This window comes from Opisthocomus hoazin, chromosome 14, assembly GCF_030867145.1.
Source record: "Opisthocomus hoazin isolate bOpiHoa1 chromosome 14, bOpiHoa1.hap1, whole genome shotgun sequence".
Classification (NCBI taxonomy): domain Eukaryota; kingdom Metazoa; phylum Chordata; class Aves; order Opisthocomiformes; family Opisthocomidae; genus Opisthocomus; species Opisthocomus hoazin.
In genome coordinates, this window is record NC_134427.1 from 8,643,545 (window position 1) to 8,665,414 (window position 21,870).

Here is a 21,870-nt window from a genome sequence, read left to right on the forward strand (position 1 = left end):
GTGGAAAGTAAACTCCTGTAACTGAACACTTCACCAGCCATCAGCAGTTCTGTATTACGTACAGAATGTGATTCACTGAGATGGCACCGGATACTCTGCTGATGGCCTGAAATTAAAAAATTGATAAAAGCCCCAGAGTGAAGTGTTATGTTAATGGTATTGCTGTCAGCACTAAGATGAAACATGCAGGGCATGGGTCTGCCAAGAGAAATGGCAAGGCTGTGTAATAGAGCATTCTTGATGACAGTCCTTGTAAATGAGGGAGACTTAGTGATGACTGCTAAGCAAAACTAGACGTTCAGGTGCATCTGTAGTGGAGACGGGCTGTTAGAGCAGAAATTGGGCTGCCAGAGTCTCTCTTTCCTAAATAAAGAGCTTCCTTGTCCTAGTAGAAATTTGGAAGGAACTAGGAGACAGATAATCTTATTTTATTAAGCCTAATTTTATCCAGCCTCAGACAGGCAGTTCTCCAGCACCCTCTCTCAGTGAAACTCAGAAGCTGGGTTGAGCTGCTGTCTCAAATTTAGACCATTTTTGTAAGATGCTGTTTCCCCGCTGCTTACCCAATTACAAGCCTTGCTGCACGGGAGTCTTATGCTTTATTTGGCTTTGCTGCTTCAGTTTGTTTTCCCTCTTCTGTTAAAAACAATACAGGCTTTTGCTATTGCCTGGGGCTATACTATCCACTGCTTCTATGTAGCATACCTTGATGTAAGTAATCTTAACTTCCCCCCCAAAATACAAGAGAGTAATTTACCGATGTAACCAGACTGCTTTACTCGAGAATATCCTGTCTTTTCCTAGCAAGTTGTCCAAAGCTTTCAGGTTTGCAGAAGCTGTCTGGTGGTTGAGGAAGGGAAGAAGCATCTCTGCACGTTTGAAAGCCTGTTGACTCACAGGCTTGGGCTCCGCCAGGAGCCAGGCTTTCTCTTTGAGAGCAGGCACTAGAGGGTAGTCTTTCCCTTTGAAAATACTCAAATACATGACGTATCAGTTTTCTGATTCTCACATATAAAACCTCTCAAGGCTGTTTTAATTATCCCAGTACTCAAGCATCATTCATAGAATGCCTTTTTTTTTAATTGTTTTTGTTATGTTGGAAAGTACCTACTAAGCTCAGCTCTTCATTTCTTAATGTGATTCAATAGATCACCTTTTCTCCCTCTTACCCCTTGGGGACCTTGCTCTTGTTCTCTGTGACAAGAGCTTGCCACTTCCATAGCTTCGGCTCCAAAACCTCGCTTGGCGTGGTGTTGCAGAAGGCCCCTAGCTCGGGACGCCTGGGGTGGGCGCGTGTGTCAGCGGTACGATGCGGCGGCAGGGCTGTCCGTAGGGATCCCTCCGTCCTGGCTCTTGCTGTGAGGAGCTGCTGTGGCATGCTGGCCAAAGGGAAAGGATGCTGCCTCTGTGGTGCGTAGTGCTGCTGTTTCCTTTGGTACTTGAGCACTAATGAGTTCACATTAATCATCTTTGCTGTCCAGTATGCCAGCAAAATCAATTACTTGTGTTTGGTGTATAGAATTTCTTCTGTTTATTATGCCAGTCCCCACTACTTTGTGTGCATTACTGTTTTTTGCTTATTGAGTTCCCTTAGCAACAGGTACATGCTTTTCCAAGGCTTTCACACTCTGGAGTAGTGTTCATCCTGAAAGTACATTATTTGAATTAAAAAGCAGGTATTTATCTGGCTTGTGGTAAACTTGAAATTTTGCCATGTGAGATGTGATTTTTATGTGTATATATATGTGTGTGTGTGTGCATATACACATGCCACAAAAAAAAAAAGCTTCTTGTGGCAATTTTTTTCAGAAGAGTTAGAAAACTGGTAGGCAACGTTAACTTAAGGAGTAGCTTTTTTTGAGGAAAAAAAAATAAATCAGAAATTTCTAAAATGGAGCAACCCTTGGGAAGTAATTGGAAATAGGAATGCTTTATTGCCTTTCCTCAGGACTTGGTTTTATCCCTCCAAAAGCATTTGGTTTGTTTTTGTTAACTAAGGATTGAAAAACTGTTTTGACATACCTATGTGGAAGGAACAAAGAAAGAAATTATTGTTATTCAGGTTTTGTTGTTACTTTCTCTGTCTTGCCAGTCTGGTAACAACACACAACCTCAGTAGCTGTTGTCTTTACATGTTAGGAGCACAGGGTTTAAAAATCACCTGTTTGCATGCATGTGCCTGAAATCTTGGCATCACTCCACTCAACTTAAATGCCTTTTCTGTGCACGTTACAACTGGTGCTAATTGTACCAAGTCTGTTCAAACGGGGGAAAAAAAAATTCTGTTTCTCGTGAAGCAAACCTGGAAGCAGCTTTCAGGATGTAATACTTCCAAAGTTAGTTGACAGCAGTGTGTGAAAGGTTCTTCCTCAGGTATGAAGATGAATTCTAAAGTAAGCACTTCTCTACACAGCCAGCAAGCGGTCCACCTCCACAGCAAACCTCAAACAGACAGAAACGGTCATGAATAAACGGTTGTCATCATCTGCAGCACTTTTAAATGCTTCTGATCGAAGTAAGTGTTTGTGTGTCTGCTGGTAGCAGGTGTACTGCTTCACTGTTACTTGGGGAGGAGACAGGAGGTGGAATGATACTCCTTTTCCTCCCGTCCTCTGTAACTCACTTCATACTTTGATCTCAAATGCATTTCATGCAATTTGTTAATCCAGCTTGACTGTTGAGGGCTTTGACCCAGTTGATGTGATCTCTGTTAGAGGAGAAGAGTAACGGTAAAGATCACTGTTTTTTTTTAATTTTTATTTCTGTAATTGTTTTACTGAAGTTGAATCTTGGTGAATGATGATTCACAGATCATTTCACATTATCTTTACGGATTTGCATGCCTTAAATCACACCCTAAAATTTCACCAAAATGAAAATAGTACAGAAATAAAGTTTGCCTTGTTCTGTTAGACAGCTTCAGTCACTTGATTGCCTGTGGGAAGGAAAAAATCAAGGTAGTTTTAACATTTCAGTTGTGCCAGTCCTGTACTCTATAGACACACACTTTCTGTTAATATTAGAATTCTACCTTAACCAAATAGAGGAGGATGCATGAAAAACTTTTGACACCTGTGGGAGTTTTTTGGGTGGGAAGAGGTTGTTTTGTTTTGACCTGGAGTTCTAGAGTTGTTTTAGCCATAGTGCGCAGCTCTGACATCATTTCCTAGCCCAGTAAAGTAGTCTGAAGACTCATTTTGAATTGCAGCTTTGGGGTGGATGAAGCTCCTGACTGCAGCATGGCATGTTTAAAATGTGCACCACCCAACCAGTCTTAACAGGGATGTAGAGGATGGCGTAGATCTGTGGTTTTCCCACTCTAGTGAACCTATATGTGTGTGTCTCCTCCATGCCTCCTCCCCTCTGCCCCGTCCCGATACATGTGAGCTACTTGTAGAGAGGAAATGTGAAACAGACCTGACAGAATGTTACGTCAGGGTTATTCTGTAAATCATGGCAACCTCCCTTCTCCAAATCAAAAAAAATGAGGAGCCGCAAGGAATTGTCCTAATCTACGTGTTAAGAAAAATAAAAATTATTTGCATGAGCACATACCGGCTTGCTTTAGCCTGGGATTTCCTGTGGGGAATCTTCCCAGTGTTCAATAGGAGTTTGCCTGTATGCCGAATGTCATTTTGGAAAAAATACCAAAAGCATTAATAAACTAAGAGCTGTTTAATACGAAAACAAGTTCAGCTAGGCCTACACTGCAGTGTTCTGTCAGTCTACAACCTTTGATCAAATGAGCTGTGCTAGAAGAATCCCTAACATGGGCACAGCTAACAGTGGTTTTGCTGGTTCACGTTAGGAGGTGATGCGGCAGAAAAACTGATACATCATATGCCTGGTAGGGGAATCAGTGAATATATCTATACTGGCATAGCTACAGGGGCTCTGAGTCACTGGAGACTGCTTGTGATTTAAAATCATATTTATATATAATGTGTCTGCAGGGTTCAGCTCTGAGCATGAGTCAGAAACAGGGCTGTAAAGTACAAATTAAGCTGCTAACAGAGGAAGTCGCTAATTATCAACTAATTGGGATTGCTTTCAATCTTACTGTCATACCTTGAAATCCTTTGTGAATCCTTGTTCGCTTTGGAGGGAAAACTCTCAGGTGGGCTGAAATGCAAGAAATTTGAGTGAAACTCCAACTATACAGAGGTTGACTGACTGGTTTAGATCACCACGGCAATCTAGAGCCATTCTGTGCTCTTGATCTGGCACTCAAGAAGAAATGGCTGTTTGGTAAATGATGGCTAAATTCAAACGACCGAAAATACAGTTGCAGAATTAATTGGTTTGCTGCTGCTGTATGTGTGTGCCTGGGAAGGTGGAGGAGCAGAATGCGGAACTGAGAGGAGGACACTTGTCCCTGGATCAGTGGTGTATTTAATCAGTTGTGTTCTTTGTTAATTCTGAGCTGAGCACTTGGTTTCTTGCTCTTAGTCATACAGAATGTGAGCAATGGCCTTTTTAAATTATTTATTTTAAAAGGCGCACAAGGATGGCCTCGGTAGGTCAGACAAGGTCTGTTGAGACTGGCTTCCTGCTGCTATGATCAGTAACATACAGGAATATAAGAAATAATGGTTTATATGGAGTAATTCTTCCCTGATCCAGTTTTCCTGCTTCCGAAGGATTCGTGCTGCAAAGTGACTTAATTACTCTTCTGTATCTTAGGGAAGTGGGGCTGGTGTTGGAGGGGGCTTCTAGGCTTTTCAGCATTATTAATCCATGCACTTTCACTTCCAGGTACCACAAAGAGAAGTGCCTCATTAAACAGACTGAATAACAAAGTTCCTCTACATTCTCAGCAGTCAGCACTCAAAGGTTCGCAGGTGGAACAGAAAGGTGCTAGAAACCAGTTTCTTTTGAGAATTGGGAGGCAGTAAACGGGATATTTGAAGCAGACTTTAAACCATGTCCCAGTTTCATTATAAATGTTTTTACTCAGACTTTCACTGCTGTGCGTATAGTCTGTGCACTGTGGCATAAATTGTTATGCACATTGCAGTGCCAGATATTGGGTAACTCTGTCTGCAAACCAGCCTCAGTCGTCTGAAAAGTGGGAAGGTGGGGGGAGTAGACAAATAGTAGCCAAACCATTTAGCTCATGAGAAAATTGTGCTTTGTAATGATAGATCGGTGGTTTTAGCTGATTTCTTGGCAAAAGCAAAACATGGGAGTGGCAGTTTAGGAAATCATATATAGAAATATGTTGTTAAAAATAATCTTCCTTACGCTTGATCTCTAGGAGGAACAGAAAAGAAGAGGAGTACATCTTTGAGTAGAATGAGTAGTAAACCCCAGTCCTCTCCAGAACTAGAAAAAGTGAAAAAGGAAGAAAAACCAGGTGGTTGTTGCATAAAGCTGAATATTTCTTTTTAAAGCCCTTCATAGTAAAGTTTGGGTAGGCTTACTTCTGCTAGTTTATTTGGTTCTTAAATTTTTAGGACTTTTTAATGGCTTTTTATTTATCCAGTGGTAAAGATAAAATTGTAAATGGTAAAGATTAAATTTCTCCCTTTGCACAAAAAAGCAATCCTGTAAGAAGTACTTTGACTTTGTTAAATGGCACTGTAAGTAAAGAGCAAAATGTCTTTGAGACACACACGTATTTGAAAGCTGGTAGGTTTAAGTGTAAAATATAGTAAAAACGTCACTGATGTGTTCACTTCTTAGTTAAATCTTACCTTTACTATTTAAGCTCTCTTTCATTATTCAGTTTGAAAGCAACTTCTCTGTTCCTGCTGCTGGCCTGAACTTTGTGCATGCAAGCGAAGGAGGCATCCTCTTCTCACTTTGGTCTCTTTTGGTCTGTGTATTCCCCACCAGGTTACAAATAACCTCTTTTCTAGGAACTCTTCCTAAAGCTGAAGACTAGCAACTTTTCCAACATGTTTTTCCCTTTGAGTTAACAATTCTGAAACTGTTCTTTTTAGCAGCTATTGCCAACCATGGAAGTGATATTCTGCTTCAGAATCTTTCCTTTATGGGAGAATGATGGGTGCTTGCCCATGTGAATTTGTATGTGCAAAAGGTGCCTGATGATAACTATTTGCTTTGACTTGCAAGTCTTCTGTTTATTATGTCAGAATTCCTGCAATCTAGAGAATATAGCTCTGAAGAGCTGGGTCAAAAACTTTCCGTATTTTGACTGACTTCAGCATTCATATCTGTTGTATGCATGCCAGTCTTTGCGCGAGAAGTGCAACGTAAGAGATTGCAGTGTTTAACCCTTCTGTGCCATTAGTTTGGATTTCCCTCTCCATGACTTAAGTATTTTTCTTCCACAACTGTTACGATTTGCAGCAATGCTCTCAGTCTTCCTTTGCTATGTACTGCTTGTCTTTTTCATGATATGATTTCATGTTGGATCCTTTTTGATTTGTTCCCATCATTTAGCTCGTCGCTCCCAGCTCAGTCCTCTGGACAGTAGCATAATCAGTCGCCTCCTCGCCCCCACACAGGCCTCCTTAGCTAGGAGTAAAAGTGCTGCTACGTTATCGGCTGATGGACAAGATCCCTCAGGTAACAGGAGGGCAGCAAAGCCTGAAAGGTTTATGCAGTTGCTCTTCAAGCAAGAACTTACATGATAGTCACTAACTGTGCTGTGAATCAGACAGTTAATGTATGGTTATGTGTAATATTACTTATCCAGTATTGTCTTTGGTCGGTAATAACAAATTCATAGGCAACATTGCATGTTTACTTTACAAAACCATAGAATAATACTGGCTTTTAAACTTCAGTGCCAGTTTACTTGTTCTGCAGAGAACCAGATGCTGGTGTTCATTTGGGATTTTGTCTGGGGTTTTTTTAACTGGCAGAGACCTGCATTTGGGCGCACCCTCAAATGAGTCTGCGACTTATTGGTCAGAGAACAGTGCTGGGAAATAAAAGGGAAAAAACTCAAACATCTAATTTCAAAGGAGGCTGAAAGGAATATGTGCAAAGCCTAAATTTCTTTAGGGGCACAAATGTTTGTAGGAACTTGACAAAGGGGTTATCTTAATATTAAGCCCAGGGAGCCCTGAGCTGCCTGCACTCAGGCTGATTACAGAAGCAGAGGCATACTAGGAGGAGAAGATATTGTAGAGAAACCCTGGCTGGTTCGAGCAATTTCCTATTGGTCCTGACTGAGCTGATAAGCCCACTCTGTGGCTCAATGTAGTAGTAGCGCAGGAATTTCTGCATTGTGGGCAAACCCCAGCTGCATCCCACGTCTTATAATTGTTATTGATTGTAAGAATGCCCAGGTAAATGCATATCTGGAACCAATGTGGAGTCCTTTCTCCTCTCTTACCTTACAACTTGCATTCCCAGTTTCGCTTGTTTCCTCTCAAGTATGTTCTTCCATCTTCATTTTTTATCTTATGCCACTTAACTTGGTCCTTGTTGGTAACGGTGACATTACTGCACTGTTCCCCTTGTGTAATAATCAGTTTTTACTTTTTTGGTTTGTAGTCACTGGTCATATTTTTGCACACCTATCTATGTGCCACTTTTATTTTACCATTAATATTTCAGTTCATGTCATGTGGGGAAATACCATCTTTTTCACTGTTACTGACAGCATGTGACTTATTCACCATTGCTGAATTAAAGACAACTTTTACATTTTGATCAGTTTACATAAAGGTACTTTCTTCGTTTCAGTAGAAACGTACCTGGGCTTTAGCACAAACTATGCACAAACAGAATGCAGGTCTCCTTGCACAAATGCTGTAAATATAAAAATAAAATGTATTTTCCAGAAAGTTACAAAATTAAGTGCTGGCATCTGTCACAATTTATTCAGACTATAGAAAAATCCAATATCTGGTTTCAGAAGTATGTTTTTACGTCTATGGACGCTTATCCATCTATGATTATGTTAGTGAAAAAAGTAATTAGAAGATACAATTTCTTTCCATATCTTATGTGTGAAGAGATTGACACTTAAGGTAGGAAAGGTATTTTAGTTTAATGGTTCACCTTTTTCTCTTGGTAGGTTTCTTTTACACCACTTGTTTTGGTTTGTTAATGTAGATAAAGGCACACAAATATAGTAATAAAGGGATCAGAGAGGGAAAGCAGAATAAAATAATGTTGCACAAATGCATATTTCACAAGAAAAGTTTGTAATGTAATGCTCAGAGTCCTAATGTAATGCTGCTTTATAACCACTCTTTGAAAAGAAGGAAGATTTCTTCCTTGAGTATGGGGGAAACAGGCTTACAGTTTGAACCTGTAATGAAGAACTTGTAAAGAAAGATGCTAAGCCATTAAAACTGAAGTATTTGTGATTAGATGCAGCTTGACTACAATTAAACTGCTGTATTGCAAATTTAGATGTTGTTTGGAAAAGCATTTTATTTTTATCTACTCCAGGCTGCTGCTTTCAAAATGGTTTTACTCTTGGTGCTGTTGCTTCCAAAGTACTAATTGTGTGGTGGTGGTGTCCGTGTCCGTGACCCATTGCAGTGTGCACTGCCTGTGGTGTTTCTCTGTACGGTTTCTAACACACACAATCTTTCTTTCTCTCTCTCTTTCTCCCTCTTCCTTTTCTCCTGTTCTTATGCTGTGCACTTGGTTCTTGTTTTGTCTTGTCAAATTCCTAACTTTTATAGAATCTCACCTCTGTCCTCGTTCAGCTTCAGCCAGTTCCATCAGTTCCCCAGTCCCAACTCCTAAAGTGCCTCTGCGCAGTCGTAGCATCGACAGATTGAAGTCCTCTCTATCTTCATCTGATGCAAGTTCACCAGATTCAACCCAGGTTTGTTGAAAATCCACAGGAACTAGGTTTGTATAAATGTCGGGGTTTGGAACAGCTCAGGATGGGATCATGTTTCAACAGTTTGCTTGCTTATTGAAATATTCAATAGCATTTGCTGAAGAAACACAGTATTAAAATCAAAATGTATTTTTGTGGTCCTTGATCTCTCTGGTATCTTAAAGGCCTGCTGTTTGCTGCTTACAGTTCCCAAAGTTTAATTTGGGTACCATATTGACTGGGTCTATGGTTTGGAACATCAGAAAATGTCAAGTACATCTTTTTGAGAAGTTGTATGTTTGTTGTGGTAGCAGCTGCTCTGTCTGTAACGTATTCTAGAGAGTGAGTGCTATTTGGGGTTTATGTATCTTCTTAGAAATCGGAGACGGAAAAACCATCCCCAGGTTCTGGGTTAAGACGCCCTCCCTCGCCATCTGTATCTGCCCGTAGAAGATCCCCTTCTCCTGCTAATTTGGTGAAGCGTCCTCCATCACCTTCTACAGTTAGGTATGCGTCCAGGTTAAATAACTGCTTTTATTCAGAACAAAATGAAGGATGCTTCCTGCCTCAAACAGCTGTGCTGTTAGAATTTTGTATGAGTTACGCTATGCCATGTTTATATGCGTAAGGACTTCACTTTTGATCCAATTTTCCTTTTCCACAGTAGGGATGCAGCTCATACTTGAACCTTTGTCTCTTTTGTGCAGACAAAACATACCCTGGTTTTCTGTACGATCTGTGCGCTAAAGCCAACAGGGTGCATGCGAGCTGATCTGCCTGTGTTGGTGTAGGAAGTTTCTTGGATTGGAATCAGTGTTCATCCTTGATGCGGAGTAAATGGAGGTCTGGGCTAGCAGACCTGCTTTGATGTTAGCCCGCAAGTAGCGAGTCCACGGGCCCAGGGTATTTTGGAATCCTGTATTTGAGTTTTATGAGGAAGGCACCAGTAGTTTGTGCGTGGATTTATTTTTGAAAGTGAGGTGCTTAATGTGTGCTAACCGAAGTAGACTGCTGTCCTCAGCTGCGTGTTTGAGGTTTTCCTTGTTAGCCCTGAAAAATGTTCTTTATTTCAGCAGACAAAAGACTCGCCCACCTTCGCCTAGCGTGTCAAAACAAAGGCCACCATCTCCTACTCCAGTCTCTAAACCAGCACCCATCCAGCGTCCACCTCTGACACCAGGTGTTATAAATATTACCAAAAAGAAAACTGAAGCAGAGAGCAAACCAAAGGATAAGAGCACAGAAGGAACAGGACAAGATCAAGGTGCTTCACCAGCCTCGGACAGGGACGCGGTAGCAGCTAGCACAAAGGCCAAAGAAGGTGAGTGTTTCTCAGTGACTGATGCACTCTTATTCAAGACATCTCCAGTGTGTACTAGGACCAGTGAAATAATGTGTTCACGAGGCAGACCACTGGAGGGTAGGAAGCTTTAAGGTGGAAGCTGATTATTTATACAATAATTTTATGTGGCATGACTTTTGGTTGTGGATTTTAGTGCTGTAGTCAGTTTATTTGACTTGGAGATTTATGTCAGGAGCTTTCAATATTATTGCTTGTACTATAATTTTAAAAAAAGCAGAAATCCTGTTTGCCTTCTGGACTTCAGCCACACTAGCAGAGAGATCTACTAGTTTAGGTTTGCAAAGTCAATAGTTAAACGATGCAAAAGTCTTTCATTCCAGTCAGTAGTTCTTAAAATTGCTTGTGTGGTGACCTGCTTGGAGGAAGAAATTAGCTATTGGTGCATCACAGGCTGAGCACCAGTTTTCACAAAGCTAGAAGGCTGCCTTGGTCTCAATTCCAGTGAATGTATAATCATTGCTGCCTCAGGAAGAAGTCGTCAGTGCACGGATCACACTGAGAAATTATCTTGGTAGATTAAGGAGAGCCGTATTCTGGAGAAGCAGTTAGTCTCCTCATCCTCTTCATCATGCCAAGTAAGCACAGCCTCTGTCCCTCTTACTGGAAGAACGCCATCTGCCATCTCCAGAACATAAGCTGGGAGAGCCTTCTGATGGGGTCTGGCAGGCACTTCTCTGTGGAGAAGGACTTAGGGGAGACTTAACACGAAAAGGAGGCATCTCTGGAATTTAAGCTACAGCCAGTGGGCAGTACGGGGGGTGAAAATCCTTCAGATGCCAGGTAAGTGGGAACATACGCTTGCTGCACATTACTGCATGTGCAGTTCCTGTTGTGCGTTCCTCAGCTGCTGCAGTTGTCTCTGATTTCCGAGGTTCTTCCCGACACTGCTCAGTGTTGGATGTGAACTAGTGTTAGTCAGCTGAAGAACTCATTTGTGGTACAGTTCTTTGAGCATGTGTTCCTCTAGAAGGAAGCCTGGATGTCATAGTCAAATGTGGATGTTTGTATGAAGTTGCACATCCGTCTTCAGTGTCACATCATTCATCTGTGCAGTCAGAATGTCCGTCCCTCGATGTGCTACATGACTGTGATAAATGTCTTGCGTGCCTCAGGGGGGGCATAATCAGTTGTGAGTAGAATCATAGGTTGGTTGAAACCTCCATAGCAACCTGTATCTTCCAGTTGTTCTGGAACTGTATTAACCCAGCTTATCTGTTTCCATTTTATTTTATGGCCAGTCTCCAATCTAGTCATCTTTGTAGTGATTCATACTGGGACTAGGTGAAGCTCTTTTTCGTTGGCACGTACAAGATCAGGAAATAGTGGGCATGTTCTTCAACGTAGAGATTATTTCATTGATCTCTTTGGATGTTTCGGTACACTGCAATATTGCTAAGTGAGGCAAAATCTATGTTTTTGAAAAGAAAAAGTTGCTTTCAGTTTTCAAGGCATTTTTCATTTTGCACACCTGTGTAGGCAGTTCAGCCTGTGGGTTGGTGCAATACCATATTCCAGACAGCTTCAGAAGTCAGAGCGCACAAGTGAATGGCATGTGGCAAAGCAGTCTCTAGGTCTTGTAGGTTCAACCTAATTTTGGCTTTGTGTACTTGTATCTTCATGCCATCTCTTCTCCTTCAAAATAAACTTGATTGCCTGTTGCTGACAGATAGCAATCAAGTCTTTGTCCTGTTTTTTTTGTGTCTTCCTACTAAAATATACTGTTCTGCAGTGAAACACTTTTACATTTTTCAGTGACTTGGAGCACTTGCCATTTCTGGCAGCAGCCTTTTGCAGCTTCTCTGAAAGTTAAAAGGCTTCTTTCAACTGAAAGCATAAGAAGTGCTCCTTCACAGGCTCTCACCTTGTGCATGATGATAGGTAGTAATCTATCATGGAGCCTCGCTTTTTTTTGTAGCTGGGTAGTGAAGGCTTTGGAATATGATTCCTAGATAAATTGTGAATAAATGGCTTGCCTTGAAATCTGTTGGAATCCTCCCTCCATCCAACTAAGACTACAACACAAGCATATCTGTGTTCTTCCTGTCAAACTGGAAAATAACAGTCCGATAAGGAACTGACACCAGCTTCTCCTCACATAGCAGATCTGTGTACTATTCTTCTCTACCTTCTTAAAAAAAAAAAAAATTACAGATCAATGGGAGAAGAGGAGGAGGTTCGGCTTCCACCTCTTCACAAGTTGCAGATCTTCTGCATCCTTGCTACTCAGTTGGCAGGCAGATACTGCTGAAGAGGAACTGCCTAAAGGCAGTCCGTATTCCTGATGGCCGCAAGTACCTTAATTGTGCCTCTCTGCTCTTAAACCACGGGCTAGAATTAAGTAAGGCCAACAGATCAGCTGTCAGTCCTGTAGATGCATTTTGCAATTGTTCTGGGACATATCTCTTGCCTGTTTCCCTCTTTCCCCTTCCATCACAGAAAGGTCCTTGGAGAAGAAGGCAGTTCTTATCAGGAATAACAGTGGGAGTACAAGGAAAATGGAGCTGAGTATAAAACACTGGAAGAATCTTCTTAAGGCATGTTAGCAATCATGTTGGGAAGTCCCATGTCCTGGCCTGTGGAAACGGGCTGTACAAGGGGTGCATGAAGATGAAAGCACTATTGAAGTAACCATATAGAAAACATCAGTAAAGCATCAAAAGGGAAAATGCAATGGGAAGATCCCCCATAGACTTCAGGTCTCCTGCCCTCTCTTTTGGTTTTATGTCCCCTGTTGTTTCCATATCTGTGGTGGTCTGAATCATTATTACTAATTTTCTGCTATCATTTTCGATACCAGATATTTATCATATTTCAAGCTATCTTATCATGCTGTAACCTAAAAGCCTAAAACCTTTAGGCTTCTTGTTGAGGATTAAGTTGTCTTATTTAGGTTTTGGGGGCAGGTATAACCTGACATTAAATGTCAACCGATTTTGGTACGCCTGAAGTTCCGGTGCTGTTAAAACAGGACTGTGGCATTGGTTGCTGTGCAAGTGCTTAACAGAATATGACCTCTGCTGTAAAAAGTGACTGGTCTGAACTGGCAAGATGCTCAGGTGGTAGAGGAGAAGAGAGGCATTTTGATTTCTTCATGGCAACTCTAAATGAAATGTCCCTCCTTTAAATAAAAAAGAAAGTTGCAGAATATGGGAAGAGAAGCACTTAGTACGTGCAAGTCCTGGGTGGGCAGATCCTGGTGATGGTTCTTTTCACTGCGAAGGACTGGTCTTTCCTGCTCAGGGATGAGGAGGAGGAGAACCGCTTTTGACTGAGTTCAAATTTGGAAGTGTTGTGGCTGATTCTTCTTTGCAGCAACATGACTGCATTTTTGCCCATATTGGAAGCCATGTGTGTCCTGGGGAGGTGGTTCTTTATCAGCATTGGATAAATCTAAATTTTAGAAGACCTCTCTGTGACTGCACTCTGTGTGTTGCAATGCTTTTCCTAGGACTGCAAGAACAATTTTTGTGCATAAAACACTGCAGTGATTCAGCTGCTCTGGGTGCATGCTGTGTAATTGTGTCCTACAGCTACAGGTAGTGATTACGTGTCCATGGGGCTTAAGCAGCTTTTCAGGTATTAAAGTTCCTAATGATGGCGTTGTGTTTTGAATGATTTGAGTTTAGGACAGAAGTGAAATAACTGATGAAACCCTGATGTCATTGTTCATTAAAATTACCTTGGCTTGAAGGCTTTATAAACGTTAAGCAAACATAAGTGTGCTGATTTGTGAAAGACAAAAAGAAGAAGGGCAGGTCCTCACCTACATTATGATGATATTGCTCTACTGACTCCAAGAGCTAATTCACTGAATATTCAGATGATCAGCTCTTTAGCCACGTTCAAATGGTAGTATTTCTAGACAGTGGGAATAACTGATAAAAATCAGAGTTCTTTCAATATATATTGAGAGCAACTGATGGCAAGGGTGTCTTTTTCCCTAATGTTAATCTATAATTTATAGAAATAATTAATGTATATAAATTTTATCATATATAATGTATAATACCTCTGACCATAACACCAGGCAGGACACGAAGAAACATAAGCTGCAGGACTGTACAAATATCTACTAACCTGGTGGTTGGAGCTGTTTTTATCTCCATGAAAGCTGGAAACTGATTTGTTGCTAAAATGCGTAGAAATAACGGTATTACTGAAGTCATTAGTATGTGCCTTCAGGGCCGGACAGCATGGTGATTATTTGCACCCTAATATACTCTATAAATATAATGGCATTATGTTAATATTATGAAACAAGAAAGTCAAAAATTAATATTTCCTCTTTCAAGTCATGTGCGTTCAGTTTTATTAGAAGGAAGTTAAGTGCATTTCCTAAAGCAGTATTTTTTTTCAGTTTTCTTTTACGTGTTTTTAAGTGTCATAGAATAAATGTGTCTTTTTAGAAATATGTTTTAAAGTACTATAGTAACTGGAGAATAGCTTTAACTGTATCATCTAGAATATGGCTGGATCGGTGTAGTTGAAATGAGTTATTATTGCGGTGTCAGTGAGATGTTGTGGCTCTGCATCTCTTTAGGGACTCCCCTTTTGGCTTTTGTGGGCATTTAGATACAAGGTGTACTTGCTGAGTGATGAGCACCAATGGAAAGATTGTGGGTCAGTTGGCCAAAAGAAAAATCTCATCTCGCAGTGATAACGTCTTAATTTTACGTTACTGGGGCTTTTTAACAGCAGTTTGTTTTAACCTTTACAGAATCAGGTAGCAAAACAGTAGCAGGGACCACCACAGCTGAAGAAGCTGCTAAAATCTTGGCAGAGAAACGTCGTCTAGCACGGGAGCAAAGAGAGCGTGAAGACCAAGAAAGAATTCAGAGACAGGAAGAGGAAAGGTAACTACTCTGGCGAAGGCAGGCATGCTTTCAGTGGTGGGCTGTGGTTGGAGTGGACCCTTCAGCTCTATATGTTTCCTAAGCATTGACTTAAGATCCTGTAAATCCTAATGCAGTTCCTGAAGCAGAGAGACAGGCTCTAGCACCATTTGAGATGGGACGGGCTGCTGTGTGTATCGTTAACCTGTATCTCAGTGTATACATAATGAACGATCCCTGTGCTGCTTTTTCCTTCCAGTCACCACTCATGCTTCTATTTCAAAACTAGAGTGTGCTTTTTATACCATTTGTATTTGTTTTGTTGTCTTGAAATAGTCAACCTCTCTCTGTTAAACTTTCCTTTGATGATTTCAGGCAGTGGTTTGGTGGTACATTAAATCTCACGCTAGCGATCCTAAATCTGGATCAGAAATGTTGCATCCAAATAATGCAAAGTGATAAATTGGTGTACATTTGGTTCACTGCATGGAAGTTGTTAAAAAAAATATATTAACTTTGTGCTGACTAACTGTATTCTAGATCAGGGGTCACCTGTCTGTGCTTCTGTGAACATTACAGAACATTAGATTTTGTCTGTTTTCCATTCAGGGGTATGAAGGTGTCATAAACTTGCATATAGCCTGCTACAGATGTTTTATCAGACATACAGTGTCAGATCTGTTGTGTACGTCTGCATAATTTGACAGTGTACACCTCCAGTATATCTGGAATTTAGACTATAGAAGAAACAGTCTTTAGAAGATCCAGCTGAATTTGTTTGACAGTGATTGGAAGCTTCATTCATGTTGTGGATGCAGGTGGTATTTATTAAACAGCTGTCACCGAATCCTGTTCTCAATCAAACATTCCATTATTGGAGCAAGCTGCCTTGGCCTTGACTTAGTCAGCAAAGAACATCTGTGTAGTTTCTTTGAAGTTACCTTTGACGTGTTTGAATGGTGGCATTTGTAAATTCACACCAGAAAACTATCTTTACATAGTTATTCTGTGGTTGGATAGCTTAGAACTTCCTTGATTTCCTAGTGTGTCTTGTGCATGCACACTACGAAAGAAATAAATAGCGAGTTGGTAATCTATATCTTGGAAACACTAGAATCAAAGAAGAAGAAATGGCCAAGAGAGCAATTGAGGAAAAAGCACGACGGGAGGAGGAGCTCCGCAAACAGGAGGAAGAAAAGAGATTGGCTTATGAAGAACAGCAAAGACAAGCTGAAGAGGAGAGGGTCCGCCGAGAACACGAAGAGCAGGAAAAACTTGCAGAGCTTCAGCACCAGGTCTGCTTATCTGTAGGCTCCAACTGTATTCCTCATGCAAGCTGCTGACATGTTTTGAGGGGGTTGTCTTTGATTTTCTGTCGCAAAACATTTTTGACAAATGCTGTAAAGCAGAGTTCATCTTGTCCGAGATGGATTTGAGAGTGTTTTGAAGTCCTTTCCTTGCCCTAGTCTATGTGATTTGGTTTTTTAACATGTGATAAATTGAAGTGTGGGGCAGAAGCAAATTTTTTTCTTTTTTTAGCCATCTGGGATGCTATTTTGCATACATAAAACATTGGTACTGAGCCCACTTCACCAGCTTACTGCTACGGATTACGAGGTGGCTTCACCAGCTTACTGCTACGGATTATGAGGTGGTGGTCTGTCGGGAAAGTCATCTGGCTTGCTCCGATTCATGTAAAAGATTGGTAGTGTTTCCAAATCTGCTTTGCCGATTGCTAAATAGTCCTCCACAGCCAATATCTGTGTACCTTTACAAAGGCATCCTGCTAACTGAAGGGCGGTGTCTTGCAGAAAGTGTACTTTCTTTAAATTAGAATAATTTTGAAAATTAAGGCAGTTTTACAATGAACTTCTTTGTGTTTGAAGAGCTATATTTTATGGGTAGCATTGATGTGTGTCTGAACTTTTCTTTAAAAGCTTGTTGAAGTTTATAACAATTACTCAGAGTGTTAAGTATACTTCTGTCTTCTCTCCAGTCATACTGGAAAAGATTTTCCAGTGTGGAAGGAACAGAAGATGCTCAGCACCAAGTATCTTAGTAGTAATACCTGACTGCCAAGATTTTGAAGTTAACCTTGCCACATTTAGAATTTAATTGCTGTCTTGTTGCTTTGTAAATTATCCATGCTAGACAGATCCTCAATGTGAAGTATAGTTTGAACCCTGGGTAGCTCAACAATATCCAGAATATTTGCATAATCACGGTATAGCCATGTACATTATTCTTCTATTCAGATCAGTTTCTGAATGCCATAGTAATATATATTTCATGTCAGTAGCTGGGTAATTGGCATTTAGCTGCAATGTATGGTAAAACTAAATAGTGATTGAAGTTCCTGTCCGTGTTGAACCAGAATCTCTGTAACAGCTCTGCTTTCGACTCTTCGGAATGAGTTGTGCACTGGGTGCTCTCTTCTTGTTTTATTTTCAGAGAGAAGAAGCTGAAGCAAAAGCTCAAGAAGAGGCTGAAAGACAGCGTCTGGAGAGAGAGAGAATTATGCAGCAAAATATGCAGGAAAGGCTTGAAAGAAAAAAGGTGTGCTGTTTTGAAAGCAGAGAAGTTTCTCACCCTAAAATAGTGGTTGAGGTGTTAAACTCGACAGGCAGTCTCGGATGCATTTGAGTCGTGTGTTCTTTAAAAAAAGCCAACTCTGGCTTGTGAGCTTTAAAAACGGTGGGAAAAAAAAAGTAAATGTATGAAATGGGAAAATATATTATGATTGATGAAAATTTAAACTGGAATGCTGAAATATAAAGATCTGCATGTCATTGGAAATATTTTCCCTGTTTTAACAGAGAATTGAAGAAATAATGAAAAGAACCCGAAAATCGGATCAAAACGAATTGAAGGTACTTGTTTGGATCTGTATAATGACAGAATAGGCCCTTCCCAGAGAAGGCTTGGCCTTGTAGCCTGCCTTCCTCTGTTATCCTGACACCAGCTGGCTTCCATGTGAAGGGCAAAGTTCGGGTGCAGCGGAATGATTCTCAGTGGCTTCCCGTTGCACGCGTTGTTCTGCTGTACTTGTTCTGACCAGAAGTCTTTGATGCATTTCACTTCCAGGCAGATGGAAAGAATGTGATCTGGTGGTGTTGCTTGCAGATTGGTTAAAAAAACACTGATTAGGAAGGGATTTTTTTTTTTTTTTTTTTTCCCCAAACTGTGCATCCTGCTGGGGCTATTTTTCCCCAGAAAACTTAAATCCCCGGCTTCATCTGTTTGCTTAAAGCAAATCTGGAGTGCCCCTTGGATTGCTACAATAAACGGGATGTGTTTTTGCTAATGTAATGACCTAAAGTTTGTGGTAAATTATGCATAATTGAGGAGCAGTTGGTGGTCTTCTAGTGGAGGCCCCATCCCTGGAGACATTCAAGGTCAGGCTGGACGGGGCTCTGCGCAGCCTGGTCTATTTAAAGATGTCCCTGCTCACTGCAGGGGGATTGGACTAGATGACCTCTAAAGGTCGCTTCCAACCCAAGGTATTATGTGATTCTCTGAACGTTCAAAGACCCAAGTCGTCTCATAGCCGAAAATCAATACATATCTAGCACATATCTTGGAAGAATGAGGGGGAAGGAACTCGGGAGTAGCTCATAGGTAGGAGATGTGGGCCCCCACATTCCTTTACAGGCTCTGGCTCAGCAGAGCACGTGTTGCTGGGTGACCTGATTGTCTGTGAGCCTCTAGACTGGTGTGGCCTTACTGCTGGGCACAGAGCAGTCCTGCGCAGGAGCTGTGCCTGAGCTGTTTGTGAAATGCTGGGTGGTAGTGAGCTATTCTGAGTAACAGTCCGGCACTTCAGTTGCAGAATGAAGGCAGGTCTGCCTCTGAGGCTATGGAGGGAGACGATATTGAAGAGGAGGAGGAGCTGGGTCTTGACAAGCCTGATCAACCAGGTAAGGAAACTGGATGAGTCAGGTCTAAGCAGCAGTCAGTGTCTCAGTGATGTTTAAGCATTGTTAAAGATGTCAGTCATTTAATAACACTGTGATGGTCAGAGATCCAAGATGCAGAAATGCCAGGAGGCTCTCTGCTTGAATAGAGGGTAGATCATTGCCTGTTCCATAACACAGGAGACAGTCAAAATGATGAAGTGCAAAAATTATTTCAGAGTGAAATGCAGGCAGCATGCTTTCTTTTACAAGTGTATTTTTAAAGATGAAAACAAGTTTCATGTTGTTATAGGCAGCTCGTCTACAGAGAAATTACTCAGTCAAAACCAAATGCCTCAAGTTTTGGCTAGGAAAGGTCATTCTGGCACTTGGATTTTATTCATTTAGAATAGCAGTTCTGTTACTGAAGCTCACTCTTTTTCCTTTCTTTTTTCCCTCCCACTTTCAGGAAGGCTAAATGGCATTGACTTATCTCAGGAAGTCAAGGGGGAAGCAGAAGGTTGTTTAGAGACTGCGCATAGCTTGATCTCTATGGAATCTGAGGAACAAGATGTGTCAGAGTTGAAGGACGGTGAAGTATTTATGAATGGAGGCGATGTAAAAAGTGATGATGGGTCTCTGCTTGTTACTGAATTGAAGGATTCCAGGTGCGTCTGTGTAGGTGGCCACTTTACTGTCAGAGTGGTTACTTGTCACAGGAGAAATCCCTCTCCATGTGTAAATTAAATTTAGTGCTGTATGTAGCGTTGCATCGAATTTTGCACCCCGCTAGGTTCATGGTATTTCTCTGGCTTGCTCTAGGCACATGGCGTGTGCGTGCTGTCAGTTTACTGCTTCAAGAGGAGGCAGGTAGTTCAGGACAGTTGTTTGTGTAGATGGCACTGTGTTCGCAGTACTGGCTGTGCGAAGAAGCGAGACGCACAGCCGGCAGCACGGTGTTACTCATAGAGCACAATGTTGCCTTGAAATCTTTTCACTTGGAATGGCCAGCAGCTCTTTGCGTTGACAAAACGGTAAAGAGGGAGGGGGACAGCACTGAAAAGGAAGAATAACCTGTAGAAGGCTCTAGAACAGTTTCAGTTGCGCTGAAACACCAAATAAAACACAAAAACCTCTCTTAAATGGGATTTTTTTTTTTTAGTATTTCAAATTTTATTTTTTTGAACATAAAGCATTTCCGTCTACTACTGGAAAATCTGTCCTCTGACGCTTGTTCCATTTGCTCATCTAAATGCTGATGATTTAGAAATGACATTGTGAACTCATTTTTTTTTTAAAGTGATGATAAATTCATTTTATTCCTCCAATGATGGAATATAAAGACTTTTTCACAATTTTCTTCAGAATGAATGAAAATTGATCGCTCTGATTTGGATTTAGAGTTTTCTCTTTTAGGTATTGCTAGTCTTGTGAGGCTCAGTTTTGTGTTTTAAAAGTCTTAACTGGAGAAAAAAGGAAAAATGCACACTACTAAAACAGGGTTTTAATTGTACAGGGCTTTAAACTTGTTGCTTTCTTAAATGAAATTTCTGGAGCCAGACCTTACCTGAGAGCTATTAGTGTAGTAAAAAGTGAGCATATGTTGGTGAGTCGTTCTTCCCCACTGGCTCTGAGCGAGGAGATTGCTTGGCAGCTGGAGGAGCTTGTCGGGGAATGCCCTTCAGGATATTCAGTGCTTTGCAAAGTATGCAGGCTGTTAATTGGCTGGCCTGTAATAAATCTAAACGTTAAACATGCAGAAATTGTAACACAAGCATGCATTCCTTTTTCCTTCTAGCCATCCTGCAAAAGAAATGGTTATTGATGACTCAGTGAAGTTGGCTGTTAATGAAGCTGATCATACAGTTGGACTTACTCAGAATCTTAATGGAAAATCTGGTCCGTGGACTTTCGAGGAGTTCATTGACGTTGGAGTGCATTCCAAGTCAACCAGACTGAGCTCGGACAGCATCTCTGCTGGTAACTGTAATCAAAACTTGAATGATGCTGCTACAATGCCTTCTAGTCCCAAATTGGCTTTTGAGGAAGACGGTGCAGTGAATTCATTGACCAAACCTATAGATGCTTCATCAGGTAATCCAAGCTGATTTCCCTGTCTGTCTCTTCCTCTGGCTAGGTAATGAACTTCCTTGCATTTTACTCTCCTTGCCTTAACTTCAGCTTCTTATTGTCAAGGCGCTTTTTCCAATGTGTAGACTGGAGGGAAAGCTCCTTCTTTAGTGCTTGTAACTTGTGTTCTGTCAAAAGGAGTCACCAACTGATGCCTTTTTAGGGACTTGCTCTGGACAGCAGCTAAGGCCCGACATTAAGGCTCTGCCAAAGACACAGCTGAGCCCCTGGGAAGCTCCTGTATCTCCTACCAGCACTCAAGCCCATTTGTTGTATTTTTAGGCTTTTCTAAGATGTCTTAAGTGGCACATGTTACTTTTGAAGATACTAACAGTTTAAAAGGTGTCTGATGTAACTCTACAGACAAGACCTTTCCACTCCTAGGCGTGTTCTGTAACTTTCTGATGCTGACCGGCATGGTCTTACAAGGCCTCTCCAGGCTCTGGCAAGGTAGTAGCTGTCCTCTCTACTTACTGTAGAATAGTCTTTCACTTCCCTGATGGGGGGGTAACACCAACCTTAAATTCCACAGATGGTTGTGTTACATGTTGGGAGGAGTAATAAAGCTGCACACACAATACTCTCAATTTTCTGAAAGAAGCAGGGCTGTGTCTGAAGCCACACGTACTTGAGAAGCCATACCCTGATGCCATACAGCTTAGCGTGTCAGAGAGGCTTCAGTAAGCTAGTTTACGTAGGACTAAACTTCTCTGGTGTTGGAGCTGAACCCCGAATGGGTGTACTCACAGCAGGAGATCTCTTTCCATGAGATAAATGACTGCGTGAACAGTTGAAATGAATGGTAGTGGAAAAAACAAGACTTGTTATCCACGTTTTCTTTAAGCAATGTGTGGCACTTTTTTTGATTAAAGTGTAGCACTTTTCTAGACTGAA

General features: G+C 41.3%; 1 protein-coding gene across 2 annotated transcripts in view; it reads left to right on the forward strand.

Annotated features, from left to right (window-relative positions):
• The window catches only part of MAP7D3 (MAP7 domain containing 3), a 45,292-nt gene extending 23,422 nt beyond the window's left edge, over nucleotides 1-21,870 (forward strand). Inside the window, exons 7-20 of one of the 2 annotated variants that reach the window (XM_075435831.1) lie at nucleotides 2,414-2,515; nucleotides 4,756-4,854; nucleotides 5,258-5,356; nucleotides 6,409-6,534; nucleotides 8,616-8,761; nucleotides 9,135-9,265; nucleotides 9,835-10,079; nucleotides 14,839-14,974; nucleotides 16,068-16,248; nucleotides 17,405-17,509; nucleotides 17,770-17,823; nucleotides 18,777-18,870; nucleotides 19,316-19,514; nucleotides 20,645-21,870. In XM_075435831.1, the coding sequence (XP_075291946.1) occupies nucleotides 2,414-2,515; nucleotides 4,756-4,854; nucleotides 5,258-5,356; nucleotides 6,409-6,534; nucleotides 8,616-8,761; nucleotides 9,135-9,265; nucleotides 9,835-10,079; nucleotides 14,839-14,974; nucleotides 16,068-16,248; nucleotides 17,405-17,509; nucleotides 17,770-17,823; nucleotides 18,777-18,870; nucleotides 19,316-19,514; nucleotides 20,645-20,954 (2,027 nt within the window). In that variant the 3' untranslated portion in view covers nucleotides 20,955-21,870. Of the gene's footprint in view, nucleotides 1-2,413; nucleotides 2,516-4,755; nucleotides 4,855-5,257; nucleotides 5,357-6,408; nucleotides 6,535-8,615; nucleotides 8,762-9,134; nucleotides 9,266-9,831; nucleotides 10,080-14,838; nucleotides 14,975-16,067; nucleotides 16,249-17,404; nucleotides 17,510-17,769; nucleotides 17,824-18,776; nucleotides 18,871-19,315; nucleotides 19,515-20,644 lie in introns of both variants that reach the window. The other variant, XM_075435832.1, reaches the window with a different exon arrangement.